Below are 25,153 nucleotides of genomic sequence, written 5' to 3' on the forward strand. Positions count from 1 at the left end.
GGAGGGTGCAGAGGGTCTCCCAAAAGAGATGGCCCTGGTCCTCCATCAACTGTGTCCTCCTTTGCTGGGGAGCCCCTTTTGTGCCTCCCTCCCCTCCTTCCAGGGCTGGGCAGGGAAAGGGAAGGAAGGGGAGAGGAAGGGAGGAGGAGGCGTCTGGCTGGGGCTGGAGGAGGAGGAGGAGGAGGAAGAGGAAGAGGAGGAGGAGGAGGTCCTTGGGATGCTTTTGGTCCTTTTGGGAGCCTGCTGCTGAGTCTGACTCCTTGCTCTGGCGTCCAGGATGGCAAGGCTAAGGGCTTGCTTTCTGCTCCTGGCGTTCTCCTTCTCTTCCTTTGCCTCCTCCTTAGAGGGGGACCCCCAGAGACCCCTGAAGCTGCTCTGGAGGGACCCCTTGCTGCTCTCTTCCAGCTTCTCCCCGGCCTCCCGAGCGGCCCAGACGGCCCTCCACTACTTCAATTACCAGCTGGGCTCGCCTAGTTCTCTGCGGGCGCTGGGTCAGGTCAAGAAGGCGTCGGTCAAGGTAAGGAAAGAGCCCCGCGGAGGGCAGAGGAAAGAGGAGGAGCAGAAGGAGACAGCAAGCCCCTTCCTGCTTCTGCTTCTGCCTCCAAGCCCAGAAGGTCCCAAACTTCATGAGCAGTGAAGGGGCTGATTGGTGGGAGCTGGGAGATCTATATTAGTATTATTATTATTATTAATTTATATACCGCCTTTCCAAATGATCAAGACGGTTTACAAATCAGATATACAAATACGTCAAATGCATAAACAGTTTGCATCAGCAAACGTATCAAATACACGAACAAATACCTAACATTGGTACAAACTAAAATTCCATCCCTTTCCCCTGAACTAAGAAAAACAACAATCATCAAATTACAATTTAAATTAATTAAATGTTTAAAATAAATTAAAATTTTAAAATAGGCAGGCATATATTTATATGTTATATAAAGTCTTTGAAGATGGTTTGTATTTTAATATATTCTATTCTATTATATATATATATATATATATATATATAGTATTATATATATATATATTAATTTATAATTGTTTTAATATATTCTATTATATATATATATATATATTTAATATATTATATTATACTTTAATTTACAGTTGTTTATATATATATATATATATATATATATAATATTATATTTTACTTTATAATCATTTTAATCTTTAAAATTGTTTAATTGTTTCTTTAATTGTATATTAATGTATTTTAATATTTTGGATTGTTTTTATTTGTTTTTATTTTTTTAAATACTCTTTATTTAATATAAAACATAGAACCAGTGCTCACACATAAAAATCAGACAAAACAAAACATGCGACACATGCTTAAAATCTAAACAGAAAAAAGACTAATGTTTAAACAAACTTCCTTTCTTTTCAAGTGCCGCTGATATATTTTACTATAAATTTTTATCCTGAAAAAATGCATCAAAAAGGGGGCGAAATCTACATAATTTTTAAATTAAAAAACCCAAATAGTAGTGAATATGTAATTTGGTATTTTTCAAAATGTTTTGTATTGTTTTTAAATTGTTTTGTACTTGTTTGCCGCCTTGAGTCCCTATATTGGGAGAAAGGCGGGATAAAAGAAAATAATAATAATAATAATAGTCCCTTCCTCCCTCACCCCCCAAAAAGATTAACCCCCCCTCAGATCTTTGGACAAACCCAATCTAAAGAAACCTTCCAAGAAAAGATCCAGGGGTAGCTGTGTTGGCCATTTAACAATTATGTTGTGCATTTCAGTTGTCAATAAAGGTATCACTTTTTTTATTTTTTATTTTTTATTTTTATTTTGCATTTCCAAGAAAAGAGTTGCCTTAAGGTCACCATAAGTCAGAAAAGACCTGAAGGCACACAGCAACAATATGTGATTTTTGGTGGCATTTTCAGGCTATGTGGCTCTCTTCTAGAAGAGTTTATTCCTGACGTTTCTCCAGCATCTTTGGCTGCCATCTTCAGAGAATTTATATAATAACTAATGTGTTCAAGATCTGAGAACTAGGCTTGGGGATCTGTGTGAAGAAAGGCAAGGCACTCTGCACATGATCCCAGTCACAACAATGTTCCCACCACTAACGTAGGAGGAAAATTTGATCTGTTTAAAGTTAAACTTGATTTAAAGTTTAAACAGGGATTATCTTGTGAAAATCACACCATTACTATTAAGGCATGATTAAGGTTTTCCCACAATGAAGTCATTATCCTAGGAATAACCAGGCAATAAACACTGGCAAATCATTCATGGGATTTTCCTGTGAATGTTTTGCTGCTGTTTATTGCCTGGTTATTCCCAGGATAATGACACTTTAATCTCTTTTTATCGCGACGTCATGTGAAAACCTTTATCGCTATTTCACAATTTACCTGGGATATTCCCGGGATAATGGCAGTTTAATGGCAGTCGTATGACAATCTTAATCATGAATGCACAATTTTCATGCAAGAACCCCCGATTAAACTTCCATTCTTCCCTATGTGATAAACTTCTTAGTGCTGAAGAGAGGCAAGCCTGGATGGATCTATCCATCTTTCTGAATGGATTCTATCCATCTTTCCTTGCCTTGCCCTTTCTCTAGATTCTCTAGCTCCCAGAAGTTCTTGTTTGGCCTTTGTTGTTGTCAGTCTTCAAGTCATTCCCAACTTATGGTCACCCTAAGGCCTAAGTTTAAAGGTGCTTATTCCCTGTTTAAGTAGTGAGGATCACAGCCTTAGAGACTGGGGCATTTAGAAAGAATATCAGCAAAGTAGCTACTCTCATTTAGGGCCACAAACTGTTAGTGTGTTGTGTGCCTTCGAGTCATTTCCAGCTTATGGCAACCCTAAAGTGAATCTATCATGGGGTTTTCTTGGCAAGATTCATGCAGAGGAGGTTTGCCATTGACTTCCCCTGAGGCTGAGAGAGTGTGACATACCCTAGGTCACCCAGTGGGTTTGCTGGCCAAGCAGGGAATTGAACCCTGGTCTCCAGAGTCATGGGAGATTTTCATACCAGCACTTTACCTCTGGTAAAACACTGGTAAAGCATTTAGGAAGTGTGTGTGTGAAAGCCAGACACACTTGCTAAACATCAGGGAATCGTTTCCTCGCCTTCAGTGTCCCTGAATCATTTGGGAAGCAGTCATTTCCCATGAACGCAAAATTTCCGTTCATGGGAAATGACTGCTCCCCAAATGATTCAGGGATGCTGGAGGTGAGGGGACAATTCCCTGATGTTTAGGAAATGTGTCAGGCTTTCAGACACATGCGCTTCTTAAACGTTTTACCCCATGATAAGTGCTGGTGTGAAAATCTTCATTGTCCCACACTCAAAACACTACACCACACTAGCTATATCCACAGCCTTAGTGTTGCCAACATTTATATTTTGCCTGGCTGAAACATTGCACATTTTGTAGCAAAGAAAACTTCACTCGCTTTCAATTTTGGGGGAAGAAAGACTAGAAAATTTCAACACCTCGTTGCTACTGTTTCAGTGACAGAGAAGTGATGCCAGAAAAGAATTGGCAACTCAATTCGTTCTGTGGGTCATGGCACACGATTTGCATGCAGATTGTCAGTGTGACAAATTTGCCTTTTGGGGCATTTGGCCAAAGAGTCTGTACTTTTTACTTTTGGCAGAGTTGCACTGGGGGATCTAGAGATGAACACAAGTTTTCTCCTTGCAAGTTGGCACTTGGTGTGTGAGAAGATTCTGGTGAGGGTTTGTTAGTACTGTACAGGCAAACTCCATAAGACTCAGATGGAATGAGAGAGTTCCAAAGAAGTTGGGGAGTCACTAGGGTTAGTGAAAGCAAATGGCACTAGTCACAAGGAACTGCTAAGGAGCTTTCATAGACTTGAGTCACTGAGCCCACTGTTAATGTGCATGAGTGCCTCTCTTTCAGTTTCCCTTTTCTCAAAGCTTGGACAAATTATCTTTTTGGTCTGCACTTCCCAGATTTTCCCTGACGACCACAATGACCAGCCAAAAAGAAGAGAACTAGCGTCTTGGCTCTGATTTTCAGCAGTACTAAGCTATGGGTCCTCTCTTCCAAACAGCTCTTTGTATCAGAGAAGGGGCAGAATGCCCCAGACACAATGGCCAGTCACTGTGCTGGTGTTTGGATTCACCAATAAGCGTGCATTTACACTGTCAAAATAATGTACATTGGTCCGTCCACATTTGCTGGGGTTAGGGGTGAAGGACCTCCATGAATGTGGAAAAACCACAATTAAAAAACCACTATTCTTTTTACCTAACAGAACACCTCTCTAGGAATCTCCAGGTCCTCTGTGTTCAACATCTGCCAGAGGTTGATCACAGAATCATCCTGGATGACCTACAAATGTCTAGAGAAGTGTTTTGTCTAAAAATTTATAGATCCTCCAGGGCAACTCTATGGTCAACCTCTGGCAGAATTGTATTGCAGGATCTAGAAATTCCTAGAGAGAACGTATTAATCAAATCTGCAGATAATCAATCCGCAAAAGTCAAAGCCACAAATGTGGAGGGCCAAATATAGCTTGACACCATGTTAACTGCCATGTCTCCATCCTACAGAATCCCGGGGTTTGTAGTTTTGTGAGGCACTAGCACTCTTTGGCAGAGAAGGTTAAAGACCTCGTAAAAGTACAAATCCCAAGTTTCCATAGGATGGATTTACAGCACTTTCAGTGGTGTCAAACTGCATTATTTTTACAGTATAGACACACCCTTATTAATTCATCATTTCCTTCGACGAGTTTTGTTTCTAAAAAAAAATCTTCAGGGTGGGAATTATGAACCACTGAGACAGACAGGGAACTGAACAAATCATAGCTGGTGGATATTGCATCTTAACAGCCTGAAAAGTCACATGCTCTCAGCCTCAAGTGAAGGCAGTGGCAACTCTGAACAAATCTTGCCAAGATAGCCCCATGATAGGTGGAATATTTGGATTCTTTTGCTTGACTTCAAACACTTAGAATTTTTTGGCTGATCTGAACAGAAGCAGTCTGCCCAGTGCTAAGCTGTTATGGCTCTGGTGAATATTTGTGCACAGAGGGTGGGCAAAATACTTTATCTGCTTAATTCAAATAACTTGAGCTTTTGCATAGAGAAACACTGACCTCCTTTCTTTCATTAAGCTGTATTTTGCAAACACAACAATAAAAATACTATTTCCCTCTGCAGTTATTTTCCCATGAAAAAAGTGTAACCATCTTTGAGATGTTTGTATTCATCCATGAGATGAAGACTGCATGTTATTTGGAATCTGAGCCCCGCACCTCTCTGTTAAAGAAGAACCAAGTTGTGTGAAATCATAAGCAAGAACATCCACTATTGAGTTAACAAAAAATAAAACACAACAATACAAACATAAAAGCATAAACAAATTTAATCATTATAAGCTAATTCAAAGACACAGCTATTTTAGTCTGTATTGAGTCCCAGTTCTGGGAAAAGAGCAGGATACAAGTAAATATAAGGCTGATACTATCCTGAATCTTTGATGAATCTACTGTCATTAGTTTCTTTGGATGTCCTATTCTGTTATTATAAGGGAGATTTTTGGATTTGCCAAAAACAATCATCTTGTCATTTCTGAATATTTCCTTCTAAATGTTTGAAATCCAGATGTCACATTATTAGGCATCCTTTAGCCTGACTTTGTATCCACAGCATCTATCTAAAAACCTCCTCCAAAGGGGTTTTGCTCAGTCTCTGGAGGAGTTTTTAATGATTCAGGGAGTTGGATGGGGGACTGAAGTGAGAAGGGGAAATCATCTTTTTTTTATCCCACTGAAAAGTCACTTCCACCACTTCCAGAATTGCAGACCAGGATCCGGTCACGGTTATATCTTACAGTTAATTCAATGCATGCCTATGAGGATGTTTCAAAACATATTGGAAGTTAAGTGGTTTGAGTGCTGAACCATGACTCTAGAGACTAGGGTTCGAATCCCAGCTTGGCCATGAAACCCAAGCCACATGCTCTTAGTCTCAGGGGAAGGCGAGGGCAAACCTCCTTTGAACAAATCTTGCCAAGAAAACCCCACGATAGGGGCCTTAGAGTTGCCATAAGTTGGAACTAAATGAGAGTATCTACTTTGCTGGTATTCTTCCTAAATGCATCCTTCCCTAAGTTTTTGATCCTGTTAACAACTTAAACAGGGAGTAAGCTCCTTTAAACTCATGGGACCAACTTTTATGTAAGATTGCACATTTTACAGATGTTGTATCCCTTGCAGTCTGTGAACATGTGAAAGCTGAGTTGTCTGCCTTTTACCTGCATAGTTACAGAAAGTTCATGCTGAAAATTGTTCACACATTCCCAGTGTTTCTCGTAACTGACACTGCAATAGATAAAACTGCAAATCCAAAGATCCATTACACACTCCAAACATAGCTTGTGGAAATTCAGGTCTCTGATACAGCTAATTCCAAGCTGATGAGTTTAGAAAAGTTACATTTTTCAAGTACAGTGCTAGAATCCCCCAACTGGCCATGCTAGCTGAGAGATTCTGGGAGTTGTCCTCCAAGAAAAATAACATTTTCTAGTTTTTGATTCTGTCTTAAATGTATATGACTTAGATCACTTGTAACAATTCTCTCACCTTTCTCCCCCTCCAACCTCACTTTTAAAAACTTCATAAACTACCCTCCAAACAGTTCATAACTGACGCTTTCAGCACTCATCATCCTAAGATCTTCTGTGAACTCCAATCTCTATTTGAGAGTTCAGTCTTGTATTGCATTACAGCAGTCTGAAAATCTGAAGAAATGTCTTTTAAGCAGGTAGCAAAGTGCCCGAGGCGACATTTTCTTCCTCTCTTGTGTTACAGAGGTGTTTACAGGAGAGGAAAAATACACGAGTAAGCAATCTCTGTAATATTTTTACAAAACAAGCCAGCTGTCTGGCTGGGATTGAAGGAGAGTGTTTGTTAACATTTTCAGTCTTTGGACTTCTTCAGAAGTATGTTTTTGGATGCGGTTTTATCCAAAGCAGTTCTTCTAAGCAAAAATCCACTGCTTTGGAGAGGAAAAACATAAACGCAGCAGCACAATTGCGTGTGTTCAAAGAGCCTATTCAGTCCCAGCTCTGTTTTTGATGCCAGCTTGGTATAAATCATTGCCAGCTACAGGAGCTCCTGTGTCTTTTGTATCTGCTTGGCATAGAAAAAACATGGTCAGTGCAGCTTTGCCAGGCTGTACATACCAGGCATCTCTTTGGTACAGGCAGAGAAATCCTTTCGGTTAAGATTTGACAGTTGCTAGCCTTTAAATAAATAAATTTAACCCAGGGATATTTACTGCCAAGTCTTGAGCCTTATTGAAGGCTCTTCTTCTTCTTCAAAAATATGCTGCTTATACTAACTTTTTTCAAATGTGTATGCATGTACATGGTTTTTATCTCAAATTGCTACGTTATTTTAATATGCTTTTAGTTTATTTAACTTATTTTTTACTGTTTTAAATTTTAAATGGTTTTAAATCAGGTGTGGGCAATTGTGGAGGGGGCCGCATTAATTCCTTGGAGGGCCACACCGGCTCCAGCAATAAATAAATATATAAAATGTTTTTGACTTAAAAACCTATAAGGAATGTGGGGGCATTTTAACCATGTTTTAGCTTTTGAATAAAGATCTTTCCTAAGCCTACATTTACCCAGGGAACTGGCAGAATGTGATGGAAATGTACCCCAGTGCTCACTAGTGGCCATTTTGGACCATTTCAGGGCAATTTGCTAAAATTGTTTTTGATCCCCCACTTGGAGGCCCAAGGGTTTTCTGGGCATGCTGAAAATGCCCTTCCCTTAAGTGTATCTGGCGGCATTCTGAAGCAAATCAAATTGGGAAAAATGCAAAAAAATATGTTAGATCCCTGGGAGGCCCTGAGAATGCAGCCCCCGCACTTTCCCCAACCCTGTTTTGAATGGTTAACATTGACTTAGGTTGTGTACTGCCCTGAGGTCCTATGAAATAGGCTGGCTTATAAATATTTTAATAAATCAATAATTAAATGAACTAAGAAATCTTGTGATACCTTTAAGGCTATCAAAACTTGCCTCAGAAAGTTGGCATCCAAATACCATGGCTTGACTTCAAGATGCCACAAGGTTCTTGGTTGCTTTTGCCACAACCCTTCTGGGAATGTTGGCATTGAATTGAGAAAACATTTTCAGAGGTAGAGTTTCTTTTATGGGAAAAAGGGAATTTGCCTTTTGCAAAGCCATCACACTAGATTCTAATTTTTAAAAGCTTGTCCAGTGTAACTGTCTTTTTAAATTGCAGTTGTGCTGTGGGATTGCTGTGTGTATATGTAATGAGTGCAACAAGATCTAGGGTGGGTTGCACCAGAATCCTATCTAGTCCATCATTTTGTTCTGATAGAAGCCTATGGGAGTCCCACAAGCAATACATGAGACAAGCAAGTGATGATGTTTAAAGCCCTAAACAGCTTGGGATCTCTATACTTGAAGGAGTTTCTTTCCCTATATATACACCTGCCTAAAGTCTGCAGGAGGGTCCTGACTTTGTATTCCACTATTGAGGGCAATGTAGTGTGAAAATATATGATGAAGGAGGGGCTTTTTGTTTATGGCACCCCAATTGTGGAATGCCTTCCTCTTGGAGGTCTGATCGGCACCAATTTCAGTTTTTTCTGGCACCAATTGAGAACATGGCTTTTTATTAAAGCTTTTGGGACCTAATTACACTGTTGTCGGGCTTTTAAGTGTAATGTGTTTTGAGCCAGTGTGGTGTAGTGGTTTGAGCATTGAACGACAACTCTGGAGAAGAGGGTTTGATTCCCTGCTCAGCCATGAAAACCCACCGGCTGACCTTGAGTGAGTCACATACTCTCAGCCTCAGAAAACCTTAGGGTTGCCATAAGTCAGAAGTGACTTGAAGGTACACAACAACATCCTATTTAAACTATTCTATTGTTTTAATCTTCAATTGTTTTAAAATTGTTTGTATTGCTTTGTTTGCATTCTGCCCCAATTTTCTGAGGGTGGGATAAATATATTTAAGTAAGTAACTAAATGAGTGTGATAACACCCACCTGCTCATGGTCTCTACCAGCCAGTATTCAGAGACATATGACTACACCGCATATGGCATAGTCTTCTAGGTAATGCATACTGCCTTTGATACAGAAAGTGATATATAGTCATCATGACTATTCATTATGGATAGCAATATATTTGGAAATAATGAGTTTAAAGGAACAATCTACTAGTTATGCTTTTTGTTAACAAAGGTGTAATAATGTTACATTTCAGAAGCAATCTAAGAGCAAAGTTACTTTGGTGGTCTCACAAATAACCACTTCTAGTTGTTTTCAAAAGTTACTTTCAAGGGAATTTTAAGAAGCATTTTGACAGGACATTTTCAAGATTTATGCCATTCTCTTACCACCCTAGGCTCCTTTCTCTTAAAAAGTAACAGAAAGTAATGGAAGAATAACTAGCAGTGGAACAAGTAATGTAGCAAGTTATTTTCATTACCTAGATGTGTAGCAGGAATTGGTCATTTCCAAATCTGTGCCTCCCAAGATGAGAATCACAGTGGCCAGCACGTCTCATTTTGTCCATCTACACATTTTGTGATTCACCTTCTAAAAAACTCTGTCTCTCTTCCCTGCTTCCCATTTTATTTTTACTGAAGTAGCATTGCAAAGTAGGGTAACTCTAGGATGTTGTTTTATCATGCAGGAAATAACCTAGTTTTGTGTCCACAAGCCCGTTGCTGACTTTGCTGTTGTATGCTTCAAGCTGGCTTTGACTTAGCATGATCTTGTGAATAAGAGAGCTACAAGAGACCCTGCTAAGCTCTGCTCTGATCTTGCAAACCCAGGGTTGTGGATTCCTTGATTGAATCAATCCATCTGTAATGTGTTCTTCTTCTTTTCCAACTGCTTCCCACTTTAGCAAGAGCTAAACTCTTTTGCAATGAGTTATGTCATCTCATAAGCCCAAAGTATGATAGCCGCAGTTAAGCCAGTTTGGCTATACGGTAGTTACTATAACCAAGTAGGAAAGAGACAAGATAAAATATTGCATTGTGAGGTCCAGAACACACTGCAGAAATAATCCAGTTTGAGACTGCTTTAACTGCCCTGTCTTAGTGCTAGGGAATCTTGAAAATTGTAGTTTATTGTTTCACCATAGCTCTCTGACATAGAAGGCTGAATGTCTCACAAAACTATAGTTCCCAGAATTCCCTAGCACTGAGCCAGGTCAGTTAAAGATGTCTCAAACTGGATTATGGCCATACTAGTAGGTTGACTAAAGATTCTCTCAGCTCCTATTTAGCTGCACAGAAAGAGTAGTGTGTATCATTCCTTGATAGACTCCATTGGTTACATCCTCATGCTTGTTCTGTAAAACTATGAATAAATGTTTCCTTTGGGGGATGTTGGGAGAGTTTTCTTCTCACTATAACCCCTTTTAAAGTCAGAAGAGAGAATGAATTAATATAGTAGGTTATACTGGTACCTTTGCACTGGTGAAACTAGTATTGTTTTTTCTGTATTTGTCAGATCTCTCTTGGACAAGGGTTGCATTCTGTAAATGATCTGATGTAGCGATAAAACTTGAACTTGTCAGGCTTTTTCTTGGCATGCAGCAATTGGATAGAAATCTAATCTGGTGTAGAATTTGGCTGCCTTATGATTCTTCTGCTTTCATCTCCCTTCCCACACCCCATGTTGCTATGTGATGGCTACTGCTGCCCAAAAAAAGCTGAAAAGGCTTAACCCCATTATTTGCATTGGAGATAGCCCTGTGTTCTCAATCATGGAATGTAAGTCCCCATGAGTAGATCTGCATACATCTCTAGCCTCAAAACAAGCTTAATGTCTTGGCCTTGACTCCTGAGCTAGTGATTTTAGCAGCCCAGGACATTAAGGCATATAATAGGATGGAGAATTTTTGGTCTTCCAAATGTTTGGACTCCAGCTTCCAACAGCCTGTGCTAGATGATTAGTAGTAAGTCCAATGCTGGAAGGCCAATGTTTGTCAGCCTGGCCCATAGAGTGGATGTCTGCTTTTCTTTTTTCTTTTTTTCTTTCTTTTTTTCTTTTCTGCTTGTGTGTAAAGTTAATTTTTGAACTACAAATCCTAGCATTCCCTAGCCAATATGGTCACGGGGTTTGGAGAGTTACAATTCAAAATAGAAATTCTACTAAGTAAACTAGTAAAACATTCATTTGTGATTTGTTTTATAAAATGCTTTTGTATAGAATTAATGGACAGCAGCTGCAAGGGATATAACACTAGTTGAATTATAATTATGCCAGGGAACCTTGGAAAAAAAGATGTTAATACTTTGTGCTTTCATTTCAGCTAATGAAGTTTAAACTCTGCACGAGTCAGGTCAAACTATAGTTAGCCCTCCATATCCACAGATTCTTTATCCGCAGATTCAACCATCCATTAAAATATTCCCCAAAAATATAAATTCCAAAAAGCAAAACTTGATTTAACTATTTTATAAAAGGGACACCATTTCACTTCACCACTGAATGTAATGGGACTTGAACATCCATGGATTTTCATATCCACAGCTGGTCCTGGAGCCACAGCAGATACCGAAGGCCCACTGTAATTTATTACATTAGCTACAGTTAAGCAGCCCTTCCAAGCTTATCTCTGTGACATTGGGCTACAGTTACATAATTTGCAGCTAGCCAGTCCATAGGTGGGCTGATGGGCATCGTAGCCCATAAACTTCTGAGGAAGCTGGTTTAATGGAACAAGCCAACTTGAAACCATTGTTTCCAGTCTTGGCTTGTTTCACTGGTAAAAAGGTTAGGATTATGTCTTGGCCCAGCCATGTCTATGTGAGAATGCAAATAAATGTTTAAAAACCTGGTATTAGCCAGCTACAGTATAATAATTAGGAGTATGTCTGAAACAAGAAATCTGTAAAAAAATTGCTCTGTGGTGGAAGATTAATCTGAGAGAGGTAAAATGAGCCTGCAAGGCATTTCCTTCCTGGTGAAGAGGTTATAAAACAAGCAGCACATTGTCAGACATGAAATTCAGTCTTGCATGCAGACTTGGCATTTCCCCCACACCTTCCTTATCCATCAAACTGCATCCTTTGGAATGGGTGGCAAAAAGGACTCTAAAAATGTACTTGCTGTGTTGGGCAACAGTTCAGGAATCAGAGCACTGCTCTTCACACATGACAATCTTTAAATGACTGAACATGCAAAATTAATGCAGATTAAAACCTGTACACAATGTAAACTGCTACATAAAGCTAAGTAACTAAGGGTTCCAACTCATTAGGCAATAATTGGCCTGACTCACTCTTGTAATTGTAATAACAGTCTGCTCTGCAGAAATCAGATGGTGAAGCTTTTCACAGCACTGAAATAAATATTGTCACTTGAGCAAACCGTGCATTGCACAACTGCTGTAGGCAAAAGCTATAAAGACCAGTTGAGTATCTAGCAACACACCGCTTATTCATGGGCTTGAATATTTTCTCTGAAGAGGCTAGCTACAGATGCTGGTGAAATGTCAGGAAGAAACCCTTCTAGAACATGGCTACACAACCCAAAAAAACCATAAAAAACTATGGATGCTGGCCATGAAAGCCTTCGAATTCACATCTGTCCAGTGTTTGCAGAATTGTAACCTATTTCTGTGTGTTTCCATTATGAGAACTGGGAACATGAAATGGAAAATCAAATGTAAAAGGAACTCAACAAGTCTACACAAACTATAAGTTTCATCTCACCCTAGTATACATAAGACCACTAGGCAAACCTGCGTATTAGCAATCGATTGGGAAGAGGTGAAATTAATTTATTACAAGGTAGCAAGTGCAGAAGGAAGGAAGAGTTTTCAGCATGGCCGGAGGTGTTTTGAAAAGAAGCTGGTTCTTTTAATCATTTATTAATAAATCATTGGTTAGTTAGCAGAGTCTGGTGATGTTCCCTGCTCACCCAGAATCTGTAGCCATATGCATGTTCTTCCCAAACTATTTTGCAGCTTGAGCTGAGGAACAAGATGATTTTCCACCTCCTCCTTTCTATGCACAGAAACAAACTGAAATGGAAGCTGAATTCAACATTGGTGGTGGGGCACTTTCCTTCAGTGGCCAGTCTCTGGCAGAATGGCTGGGGAAGCTTCTGCTGCTAACCTTCACACGCACACACACCTGCCATCTGAAGCAGTTGCCTCATACTACCAAAAAGCCTTGGCTTTGTAGCTGGAAATTTTCTAAACACATAAAATAGATTATGTAACAAACACATAAGCAAAGCCTGATTTATAAGAAAAATATCTATGCCATAACTAGATCTCTCCCATTGAAATCAAAGGGACATAACAGTGTACTGTGCACTTATAACTGTAGTCCGACACCATTGTTATTAATAAAGGGTCTGTGCAGACTAGGAGTTTGGGCCAGCTTGGAGACAGAGTCAGGGCATAGCAGCTCCATGATGCATGCCCTGGCTCTGCCCGTGGGCGGTGTGATGCCAGTGGACAGTGTCATGGCGCTCCTCCGACGCTGAGTACATATGATGCAGTGCTGAAGGAGCCCCACCAAACCACGCCAACGCAGCTATCGCACCCTTTTCAGGGTGCAAAAAGGAGCCACTTGCAACCTGCAAAGGCCAGATCGGGGCCACAGCATGTGGTTGTCACAGCCCCAATATGGCTGTAACAGGGGAGGCTCCAGGCCATTATAAATCTTCCCTGGGTGAGAAAAAAACTGAAAGTTGTAACAAGGTCAAGGTAGAATTTGGAGCAGGGGATCATATAGACAAGGAGCTCCAGTCTATAATGTTTACCACAGACTTAAACCTTTTGACTTACCCAGAAATTAAAGCCACAATATCTATGCAGGCTAGTCTGAAAGAAATAATCAAGCAGAGAGACCCATTTATCATCTAACTAAAAAGATTGTATGTACAGCGCTGTGTAAATTTACAGCGCTTCATAAATAAAGGTTAATAATAATAATAATAATAATAATTTCTGACTTTCTAATTGTTACATTTCCTCAGCATATTAGCCATTTGCACTGCAATAAAACAGAACCTCTCTGGTAATATAGGTCAGATATCTTGTTTTATGGGAGGCATATTTGCTCAGGAGAGCAGCCATAAAATTCAGGATACGCATATAAGAATACAGGCAAAATAATTTATTTGAAGACTTACCATGTATAAGACACCATATATAAGACGTATTGAAGACTATTGCCCCTAAAATCTTGGGTAGACTTATAGAAGGGTCAACACAGCAGTATTGCTTAGGAAGGTCCCATAGCAAGCAAGCCTGATGCCCCAGTCTCCATTTAATTCCTTTCCCCTCCAGTCCGTTTGCAAGCCTTTGCATCCTATGGGGAAAACTCTCCATTGAAAAGCAGTTGCCTGGTCCGTTTTGCAAGCCTGTGGAAACAACTCTCCATTTAAATCTACTTGCTTCCTAGAGGTCCAGAGAAGGAGACAGAGGAACAGAAGTGGTATTTCCCCCTTTCCTTCCTTCCTTATGGCCCCCTATTTTGTACCTTCGAATTATCCATGGGTCATATCAAAATCCAGGATTTTGACCCTGAAACCTTCCCTCGACTTATACGTGAGGTTGACTTATACACGAGTATATACGGGTAAGTGTCCTAAATTTCCAAAAGCAAAACCCAGTAGACACTCGCAGTAGATATTAGGCATAGCCTGTTTCTTGATTACAGGGAAAGATGATTTCCCTGGAAAGTCTATTTTCATGTTGTTTGTCCAACAAGACTCTAAATATTCATAACTGAAACAAAAATGGACTGTATGCATATCTTAGATTACAAAGGGGAGAGAGGGAAATTGAGAGAAGATCCAAGTATTCCTCTTGACTCTTACTGGCACCTGCCTAAATGCTAACATATAGTTCCTGTCTTATTTTATTCTTTTGTTATTCTTCCAATCAAGAATGGCAATAAAGTGCCTGACAGTAATAGCATTCAAATAAAAACAGAGATGCAATTATAACATAAAACCAAAGTCACAACACAAAGTGTATCAATAAAAAGAAAGGGAAAAAAAACCATTGACTGTAGCTTCTGGAAGCTAAAAGTCTAAAACATCTGGAGGGCCAAAGCTTTCCTAGTCCTCATGTAAAGAGAACATTATGAAATACTGCACAGAGTACTATTTGTTGTTGTTGTTGTTGTTGTTGTTGTTGTTGTTGTTGGCCTTCACGTCATTTCCAACTTATAGCAACCCTAAGGTAGTTCAATCATAAGGTTTTCTTGGCAAGATTTGTTCAGAGGGGGTTTGCCTTTGCCTACCTCTTAAGCTGAGAGAATATGTTTTGCCCAAGGTAACCTAGAGGGTTTCCATAGCCAAGCAGGGATTTGAACCCTAGTTTCAAGAGTCAAAGTCCAAAGCTCAAACCACTACACCTCACTGGCTCTAGAGCACTATGAACATATTATGTGTTATTACTATTTGATCTGGTGCTATTACAATTATGTATTGTTTGTTTACTTATTTAAAATGCATTAAAATACAACTTTTAAAACAAATTCTCTTGCAGAATATTCCAGGCGTTGGACAGAAATATTTCCTTCAGTTTTCTACAAAAGATCTTCAGACTGGGGTAAGTTTATGCCATGAAAGGGAGCTTCCCACAGTTTTGGGGAGAAATTTATTTTGTTTGCTTTTCTATTGGGAAAACTGTGATTGCAGTGGGCGTACTGGCTGGAAGACTCTGGGAGTTGCCATCCCCCTAAAATTAATTATTCCAAATTCTGGCTGGCCTATAGCTATGGGCAGCTGGCTGTCCAGGGTGCACCTGTGGGCCACATGTTTGATGTGGAACCACCTTTCTTGAAAGTTATGCTTTTTTAAAAAGTCAGCCCTTGGATGGGTCAAGTGATTCTGCATAGAGATTGTGGTATTAGGGAGGATGGGCTCTATATGTTTGCTGTTTTCCTGTTGAAAAAAGGAGGGAGGATGGGTGATCTGTTTTCCTAATGGAAATCCCCCTTCCAGTCACTTTTTACTTCCAGTGAAGCATTTTTATTCGGAATGTACTCTTGGGAGCCTTTCATACTACACAATTAGAGCAGTACGATTCCACTTTACCTCCCATGGCAACATCTTTTGCAATCTTGGAATTTGTAGTTTAGGAAGGAGTATTTTGGATCCTAAACCAGAGAGATCTAGTAATTCACCAACCTACAAACCCTGGGATTCCATAGGATGTTGCTATGACAGTTAAAGTGGAATCATATTGCTATAATTGAACAGTGTGAGAGGACCCCAGGATTAGAAAGTGAACTGGCAATGAGTAATAAAGAAATGTTCAGTTTGGAAATTAAGTGTCACATTCTACCATTTGTTTGATTTCTTAAGCAAAAACTAGGCATGTGCTTTGGTTCTGTGTTCTACCTGAAGAAAAAACCCAAGCCAACAGTTGAAATAAGTTGCACCCACAACAAGAAGCCAGATCAACGTCTGCAAGAAGACTACAGCTTGTACCTAAGCATTAGAGGTATATCTATTCCAAAGGATCTGTCCTGGTACTTTTTCAGTCAATTGACTGAATGCAAAAAGCAAGTGTTTGCAACTGTTACAGTCCTACCTGATAAAGAGATGCTTGGCAGGTTTTCCTAAATAATTAATTTGTGGCTGTGCTGTGTATTTATGGATGCAAAGGGATATACAGAATAAAGAAAGGGATATACCAGAAAGTATATCTAGTAGACAGTTCTAGTAAACCAAAGCAATTTCCCCCACATATTTTCCCCTGTGAGAAAAGAAGACAGGTAAACAGTTGCTGGCGTTTAGGGATGGAGAAAAAATTTGTAGGATTCTCATCAAAAGTCTCCATTGTATACCTCTCAAGACTCCTTGTAAAACAAGAAGGAACTTTCAATGAAAATCACCCATTTTAATATGCTTTTGGTGAGCTTAATTTATTCTTGCAATGTATTTCAGAGAAATAAGAAATATCGCAAATCACATGTGCCTTTAAAAAAGGCAAACAGCTAAAAATGCACTGATCAGTGGTGAAATGTTTACAAAAATGTGTGTGTTACGAAGAATATGTACCAAAAGTACCTACATTCAGAAAGGTGCACAGTGAAAATGTGCACAAATTTCCACGCAAGAAGGGGGAAATGGTCTTGTAACCGGATACAAATAAAAGATGGGGCATGACTGCAGATGGGGCTAGGAGAAAGGCAACAAAATTGAGACTTAAGAATTTTTCATGTCCTTAACTTGATTTTTTTTAAAGGAATTCTGTTATTTTAACTACTTCTCCCAATATGAGTTCCAAAAATCCAAAAAATGGAGAGTGTTATAGTGGGTGAAGTTGGGCCGTGCATATTTGGCCATCCTTGGGAGCAGGCTGTGTGGGCAGTGGGGTTTCCACTCGCATTTGGAAAAAGGATAAAGCCTCTTTTTCCGGCCCATCTGCTCTCTCCCATAGACTGTGATAGAGGATTCCAGGATGGATGTGTTAGTGATGGCAAGGATGTTAGCCCATTGATCCTTCTGTGTCTAATTGCTCTCTATCTAAGTTGCACTACAATGGCATCTTGGTATGCGCAGGGGATCCGTTTCGGATCCCCCCTGTGGATATCAAAATCTGCAGATAGTTAAATCTCACTGTCCCCAGTGGTGGTGCAGGCACATGGCCGTACCACCATTAGAGACAATGGGACTTCAAGCGAACTGAGGGCCTGCCGTCGACAGATGCTGAAATCTGAGGATGTCAGGTCCACAGATAAGGAGGACCCACTGTATACCAAGGAAAGAAAGAAAGAAAGAGAAGCAAGCCAAACCAGGTTTATCTAAGGTCGAAACCATAGCAGAAATAATCTAGTTTGAGACTGCTTTAACAAGCCTGGCTCAGTGCTAGGGAATTTTGGAAATTGTAGTTTTGTGAAGACATTTAGCCTCTTTTAAGAAAGCTCAGGTGCCACAATAAACTACAATTCCTAGAATTTCCTAGCACTAAACCAGGGCAGCTGAAGTGATCTCAAACTAGATTATTTCTGCAGTTTGCCTTGGATCAATGCATACCATAGGAAAATGGGTATGTGCTAGCATAATCAATCTACATTACATCCACCTTCACTTAATGTTTAGAATACCCATTTAAACAAAACACCCACTTGTATTATCATAGGTAATAAGGCTCTGCTCCAATGTCAGCTTACAGTAAAAAGCTATCGTTATCACATTTCAACATTTTCAAAACCATTCTCTATTTCTGTCCTTGTCAGATAATAATGAGCCCTCTCTCGATCATCTGTGGGCTTTGGGCACAGTTGGAAGTAGTTACATTGCATGGGAGAAGTCAACCAAAGACTCGAGCTACATCATGACACAAATCAAGAATGTGAAGCAGTGGGTAAGTGAAGCTACAAAATTAAAGCATGAAAGCTTGTGGGCCTGCTGAAGTTTAGTGTACCACAAACAGTTTGGCTTTCCAGTCATATGTCTGAACCTTGTAAGCATTCATTCCTTTCTGCTGCAAGATATGCCATTATTAGGAATCTCAATGGAGACATGAGGCACCCTTCTACACTATATAATTATAGCATCTTGATTCCACTATAGCTGCCGTGCTTCCATCCTACAGAATCCTGAGATTTGCAATTGAAGGAGAAGTATTTAGAATCTCAACTAGTGCCTCACCAAAATACGAAGCCAAGTATTCTATAGGATGTAGCTATTGCAATTGAAGTAGGATCATAGTGCTATAATTGAGTTGCCTGGAAAAAAAATGCTGTTTTTTTTCTGTAGAGAATGTCACCGGCCAAATAATAAGAGTGGGCAACTGCAGATGGCCTGGGAACCAATTTTCTGCCCTGGATCACTTGCATTTGAGGAGAAGTAGAAGTGTACCGGGGGGGGGGGGGGCAGTGTCACAAAATGAGGAGATTGTCACCCACTAAAATTCTGTCCCCTAAGTGAAATTTTCCTTCATTCTCCAAATTTCTAGCATTGCAGTAGCTTAAAACTTCAGTTAAGCATTTAGAAATAGAGTTTTAGGCATCCAAAGTTACCAAGAAAGTGTGAGCATAGCAAATGTAAGAGTTGCAGATGTGGATGATTTTCAGTGTCTCACTCTCTGCGGTGCTTGAAGTTAGGGAACTGAAGGAAAATTTCATTGGGGGAGGGAAAAATTCTTATTTGATTCCCCCCCCCAGCTTCCTCCCTGGGTGGGGAGAGGAAGAAGTATGCGGACAAAGTGTATACTTACATTCCACGAAGCTGATGTGGATCTTGCCAATGTACACTTCCTCAGTGCCAGCATGGATGACAGCCAGGTGAGAACTGTGGTAAAAGAAGCACAAATAAAGTGGGTGAGATGTAGGAGTAGCCACTTTTCTCTTTTTTCTTCTTCACTTATTGCTGCTACAACTTTATTACTTTTTCTAATGATGTCATAAAGTGACTTGTGATCAGGAAAGCATCTTATAATAACATGTAACTCCCAGCTTATAAAATCATCTTATAATAACAATCAGATAAGTTCTGAATTGTTCAAGTTCGTCATCAGGGGCCTTCTGCCATGGCTTTCTTCCACATAAGGCAAAGCGTGTGGCTACAAAAGGGATGGTCCTTTCAATGGTGGTGCGCTATCTATAGAGTGCCCTCCCTAGACAGACTCACCTGATGCATGTATTATGGCTTGTTTGACATAAGATGAAGGACCTTTATGTTCTGCAATGGGAAGTGGTAGTGGTCATCCAATCATTTTTTAAAAATCTAAATTCTGATCTAATGTTAGTCACAGCTTGAGTTACAACTCTTGAATACCAACAAGATGTCGTTTTCAAATACAGTACAGCTTTTATTTTGACTGAACATGTTCATTTTAGCCTTTTCTTTTCTGTGCAGAGAAGAGCTGATGAGTCTCTTGAATTTGATTACAGTGTTCTGCTTGCAAATGATGTTTCAGAGGTAAGAACGCCGAGGATCCTTAAGATGTCATCTTTTGCCTAAAGTCAGAGAGGTTATGCAGCAATAATCTAATTTCTGTAGCTCTGTTTGAAAAGGAAGGCTTGTGAAGGAGCTGAGAGCCTGAGCTAAAATCAAGAAGAGCCTCCCATATCACTTGCCATGATTTTCCTGAAGTGGCCTTTATTTGAGTTACTGCCTCTCAGCACCAGCAACTCTCCTACAAACTGGGCACGATAATAACAATTTACTTTACAGGATTATTATAAGGATCATCAGCTGGGATCCAGTGCAGTATTTCCACTGATAAAATGCTTCTGTCTGTGGCGTCTGGCGGGTAGGCAGTCCCTCTCCCAATTTCATCCAACCCACATCTCCTGCATTGTCAAAAACTGTTCTGGCATCTATCTTTTTTTGTACAGTGTGTGGGGGTACAAAAGGGAGGAGAGGGAAAGGATTTCGGTCATAGTGGCCAGTGTAATACTGGGCTCAGGGAATGTATACAAACACTGCAGCATGACCCTGCATATGTTTACTTTCAAGTGCATGCAGTGAGAAAGAGGTGTTGCTTTCCCTCCTGATTCTTCTGACAGTGGTTGGGATCCTGATTGTAGCAAAATGGTCCATTACGTTAGCGGTTGCATTGTTCTCACATGCTTGCCAAAGGAGCAGTCTCTGGAGCATGTCTACCAGTGGCGCTTACAGACTAGATGTTCTGTGAAGGGTGACATAGAAAATTGGTTTTGCAACAGGCTTAGAGCTAGCAGTCTTCTCCTCCCACATTCCAGAACAATATTTTCTCCTTCCTTCCCCAACTGCAGCTGCTCTCATGGCTATTTTCATCTCGCTGCCACTGCTTCTACAAGTGGTTGTATGATAGCAGAGGAACCCATCTAATTCTCAGCTGATTTTGGAAATATTCCTACTGGATCCTGGCTCATGATCCTTACAGCAAACTTTGTGACATGGGTAGTCAGACCTGATAGGGCCACATACATCCCTGCACAAACATTTCGAAGAAAATATCATCTGAAGGCCTGGTTGAAATGTATTTAAATTGTGTTTAGGGGGCATAGGGGAAGAGTGTTTTAGTTTTTCATGACTTGGTTAGAATGAAGTCATAAAATAGCAGAAGAGATGTAGCAAAACATAGCAAAATTGAGCCTCACACCCCACAGAGGGCATTTGGGGACACTTTTTTTTAAAATGCTTTACAGCACTAGTAAGGTAGATTGCTGTTATTATGCCCAGAATGGACACTGGGAATAATAGCACCAATTCCATTAAATTTAATATGGTTTGATCTTTAGAAAGCAGATTTGGGATTTTAGCCCTCCATACAGTGCCCATCTACCACTGAACTCCATGGAACTTTCAACACTGCTACACAAATTCTGATTATATTTTTATATATATATTTCTCCAGTCTCTTTCCTGTCATATGCGCATTGTCTGGAACCTTGTTCAACCTATGAAAGTGAAGTATGTCTGCTCTACCGAAGATGAATCTTCAGGGTTTGGTGAAGGATCTGGAGCAGAACTGGGATCTACAAGTGGTTTTTTTATTGAGCCAGAAAGTAATTTTTAAGTAGAGTCAATGCTTATGTTTATAAAGATGTAAACATTTTTACAAAGGCTTAGAGCACATGTTATTAATATGTCAAAGTCAGTGTTATGATTATTATTCTACGTAAATCGTTGCAATAAATGTACTTGGAAGTTTTGCACTACAGTCGCCCCTCCATTTTCGTGGACTTGAAGTTTTCAGTCTTGATTATTCATGGAGGGGTGAGCCCCATTGGCTAAAATGGCATGCACAAGAGAGAGAGAGAGCGGCCATTCAAACCAATGGGGCTTGAATATATTTGAGTTTCCATTTTCCAGATCACCCATGAAAATGGTGGGCGACTGTAGTTGCTTTTTTCCGACTATGAATACTACATACTCTTTTTCTGGGTAGTTTCCTATGAAGAAAAAGTCCCCCCCCCCTCTTCCTAAACCATTTTTTCAGATTGTTTTTAATATATGTAAGAACTACTGATTTGTCTCCCAAGTTTCTGGCACTAGTGGGGTATCCTGGTATGAAGAAAATGTTAATATATATGATCAAAAGTTTTAAAATTTTATAAACAGCCATTTTAAAGGAATATTTGTTGAGATATTTGATGGTTACTTTTAACTTATACCCAATAAATTAAGTAGTGATGCTTTTTCCTTTTTTCTTTAGTGTCTTGTTTTACATTGATTGGATCATTTCAAAATTATTTTTCTGTGTTGCAGGAAAGAGACTTTGAACAAATCATGAGAAATAAATACTGATGATTAACTAGAACATGATATATTTTCTGTGTTATATACATCTTTGAAAGTGATTCATTCCTTCAGTATTTAATCTGGCGTGTGTGTGTGTAGATGTGAATTTTTTTCTTAATAGTGCTGGGGATGGATAGACTTAACCAGCACAGTTGTAGAATTGGGGCCTTTTTACACAACAGAATTACAGCCATCCCTCCCGATTTGCAGACTTGGAGCCCGTGGTCTCACCCATTCACGAACAGCAAGTGGGGAAGGACAAAATCGCAAGCGCACCCAGGGTGTGTATTGCCATTCAAATCAATGGGTCTTGGATATGTGTGATTTTCCAGATTCGCCAGGGGTACGGAATGGATCCCCCACGAATTGGGAGGGACAACTGTATAGCACTATAGTTCCACTTTAAATGCCAGGGCAACATGTTGTGGAATCCTGGGATTTGCAGCCTAGGGTCAAACCCTTCAAATTCTCAGCTAGAGAGCTCTAGTGCCCCACCAAACTAAAGATCACAGGATTCCACAGGATGCAGTCATGGTAGTTAATGTGGAATTGCAGTGCTATAGTTATGTGGTGTGAAAGGGCCCTTATATAAATGTGTCCTAAATGCATGTTTAGAATACATGCATTTATACATTCCATAAATACATGTACAATAAAATAACATGGTCATACTCTAGCTGCTGTTCATGACTCCTTCTAGCCCTTCATTTCCCAAATAATCATAGCTGTGTTAGTCCAGAATATCAATATGCAAAGGGATCTTGTAGCACCTCTGAGACTAACTGTGTGAAAGAAGTTGTAGCATGAGCTTTCATTAACTTGGTCTACTTCCTCAGATGCATAGAGTGAATTGTTGTCCATATTATCAGACTATATGAATACCCATGGAAATGAAAAACTTGTGGGTATGGCGATGAGGTGACAAGCTCAGTTTTAACTATGGTCATTGAGGAACATAGGAGTGTGGAAAGATGTTGCCTAAGGCCAGGGTGGGTGGATGACCATATGAATAGTGGTGGGAGTTTTGGTGACTTAATTCTCCGCTATTTAATGTGAGTTATTCTTATTTAATTTGTACACTTATGTCCAAGATTAATATTCAAAGTTATAGCCATGTTAGTCTGTAGAATCAGTACATAGAGAGATCTGATAGAATCTCTATGCATCTGAGGAAGTCTACCAAAATCATGCTGCCAATTTATTTTTTTCAGTTACTCTCAAAGGTGCTGCAAGGTCCAAGATTAACCTGTTTATATATTGGAGAAGTTTCTGATTTAGGCCAAGGGTGAGCAGTGTTTTTGTCTCTTCTACTCAGTAAAGAGAGTTGCCCCTTGACTAACACAGCAGGAGAGGCATAAGCTGCTGCTTACATGCTTCCCTCCCACCCCTTGAGCTGCTTGTTGTGAAGTGTGTTGTGATCAAATAAACCAAGTCATGTATGAATGTGTATGGTGCTGTCTCTGTCAACTGGAATCTAAAGAAGTGTAAGGCAGGTCCTCTTATCTGTAAACATCATAGCTGAAGTGACTCTTAAGTAAATGGTAGGAAAGTCTTTGATGTTTCAAAGTGCCTGCTTTATTAAATTTCTGTGCCGGCTGCATATTCTTGCGATGCATCCCTCTGTCAGGTTAACCCTGCAGTTCCAGCCTTTGGGCTTCTGTCACTCATCTTGCTCTTCTAGCCTTAAAATATCTCTTTGGCTCTGGTTGTTGTGGTTAATCACCTTCAAGTCAATCCCAATTTATGGCAACCCTGTCGATGAGACACCTGCAAGACTCCTTGTCCTCCACAACTCTGCTTAGGTCCTACAAATTCATATCTGTGACCTCTGTAATAGAGTCCATCCATCTAGCATGTGAACTTCCATTCTTTCTATATTTCTCCACCTTTCCTAGTGTTATTGCCTTTTCCACTGTGTCGTGCCTTCTCATGTTGTGGCCAAAGTATGACAGCCTCAACTTAATGATCTTGGCTTCCAGGGAAATTTCAGGTACTTGGGTCCAAAGGTGAAACTTAAAATGTACATGTGGGTGTGTTAATTGTTGGCTTCAGCATGGTAATGTGTGACCAGTTCTCCTTAATGATTCCATTAATCAGAAGATCCAGAGATGTAGAAAATAAAATTAGCAAAAATTTATTTTAAAACAAATACAGTAAGTTACACATACAGCCTTATGCTACCTCCATGCACAGTTAGTGCATTGTTAACACCTTGTTTTAAAACCATAACACTTGTCCCTGAACTTTTCCTGCACTCTCAATCCAAGTCAGATCTTAGGACATTCTCTAACCCTAACTGGCCCTACCTGACCTTTTGACAGATAAGCCTCTGGTTTTATATTCTCACCTCATAGGCCTCTCTGTGCAGCATTTCATGAACTGTGATTAGCTGGTTCTACTTGCCAAGCTAATCTTTCCACACACATCTTTCTGCATTTCCTGTCCATACTGTATTCCTCCCTGCTCTGGTTCCTTTAGCCTTTTCCTTTTCTTCTCATGTGTTTTTTCAAACATTGTTGGAGTGAGTCTCCAAATCCCCTATCACCCCAGTCTAATTAACGGAAAGGGATGATGGGGAATAGTGATTCAACAGCATCTGAAGAGCCAGGTGGCATTTTGCTGCTCTAGAACTGAACAAGTGCCATCATTTCAAAAATTAGCAAACAACTAACTTTATGAGACAGCAGAATATCATGTTCTATCATGTCTTAGCAATACAGTATTTAATTTTGAAAGGAAAGAATTGGTAACTTTTTCCCCACATGAGGGCGCTTTTGTAAAACTGAAGAGTATAGAACAGAAGAGTTTTCTTATTACAGGCTGGGCTTCCCTTACCTGAAATGCTTGGAACCTGAAGTGTTTTGGATTTCAAATTCAGCCATACACATAATGAGATATCTTGGAGACACAACCCAAATTTAA

At 39.9% G+C, this 25,153-nt stretch overlaps 1 protein-coding gene across 1 annotated transcript; it reads left to right on the top strand.

Moving 5' to 3' along the window:
• The first annotated feature begins 217 nt into the window (after positions 1 to 217).
• On the top strand, positions 218 to 22,255 carry LOC149318073 (ovocalyxin-32-like). The gene is made up of 6 exons (XM_089508959.1): positions 218 to 517; positions 15,534 to 15,596; positions 16,355 to 16,493; positions 18,235 to 18,362; positions 19,859 to 19,921; positions 21,345 to 22,255. Exons 1-6 carry the CDS (start codon positions 278 to 280, stop codon positions 21,504 to 21,506), a joined length of 795 nt encoding a protein of 264 aa, XP_089365085.1. The 5' UTR covers positions 218 to 277; the 3' UTR covers positions 21,507 to 22,255.
• Positions 22,256 to 25,153: the final 2,898 nt, after the last annotated feature.

This window comes from Sceloporus occidentalis, unplaced genomic scaffold (assembly GCF_023333645.1).
Source record: "Sceloporus occidentalis isolate IW3139 unplaced genomic scaffold, rSceOcc1.0.p SCAF_2, whole genome shotgun sequence".
NCBI lineage: Eukaryota > Metazoa > Chordata > Lepidosauria > Squamata > Phrynosomatidae > Sceloporus > Sceloporus occidentalis.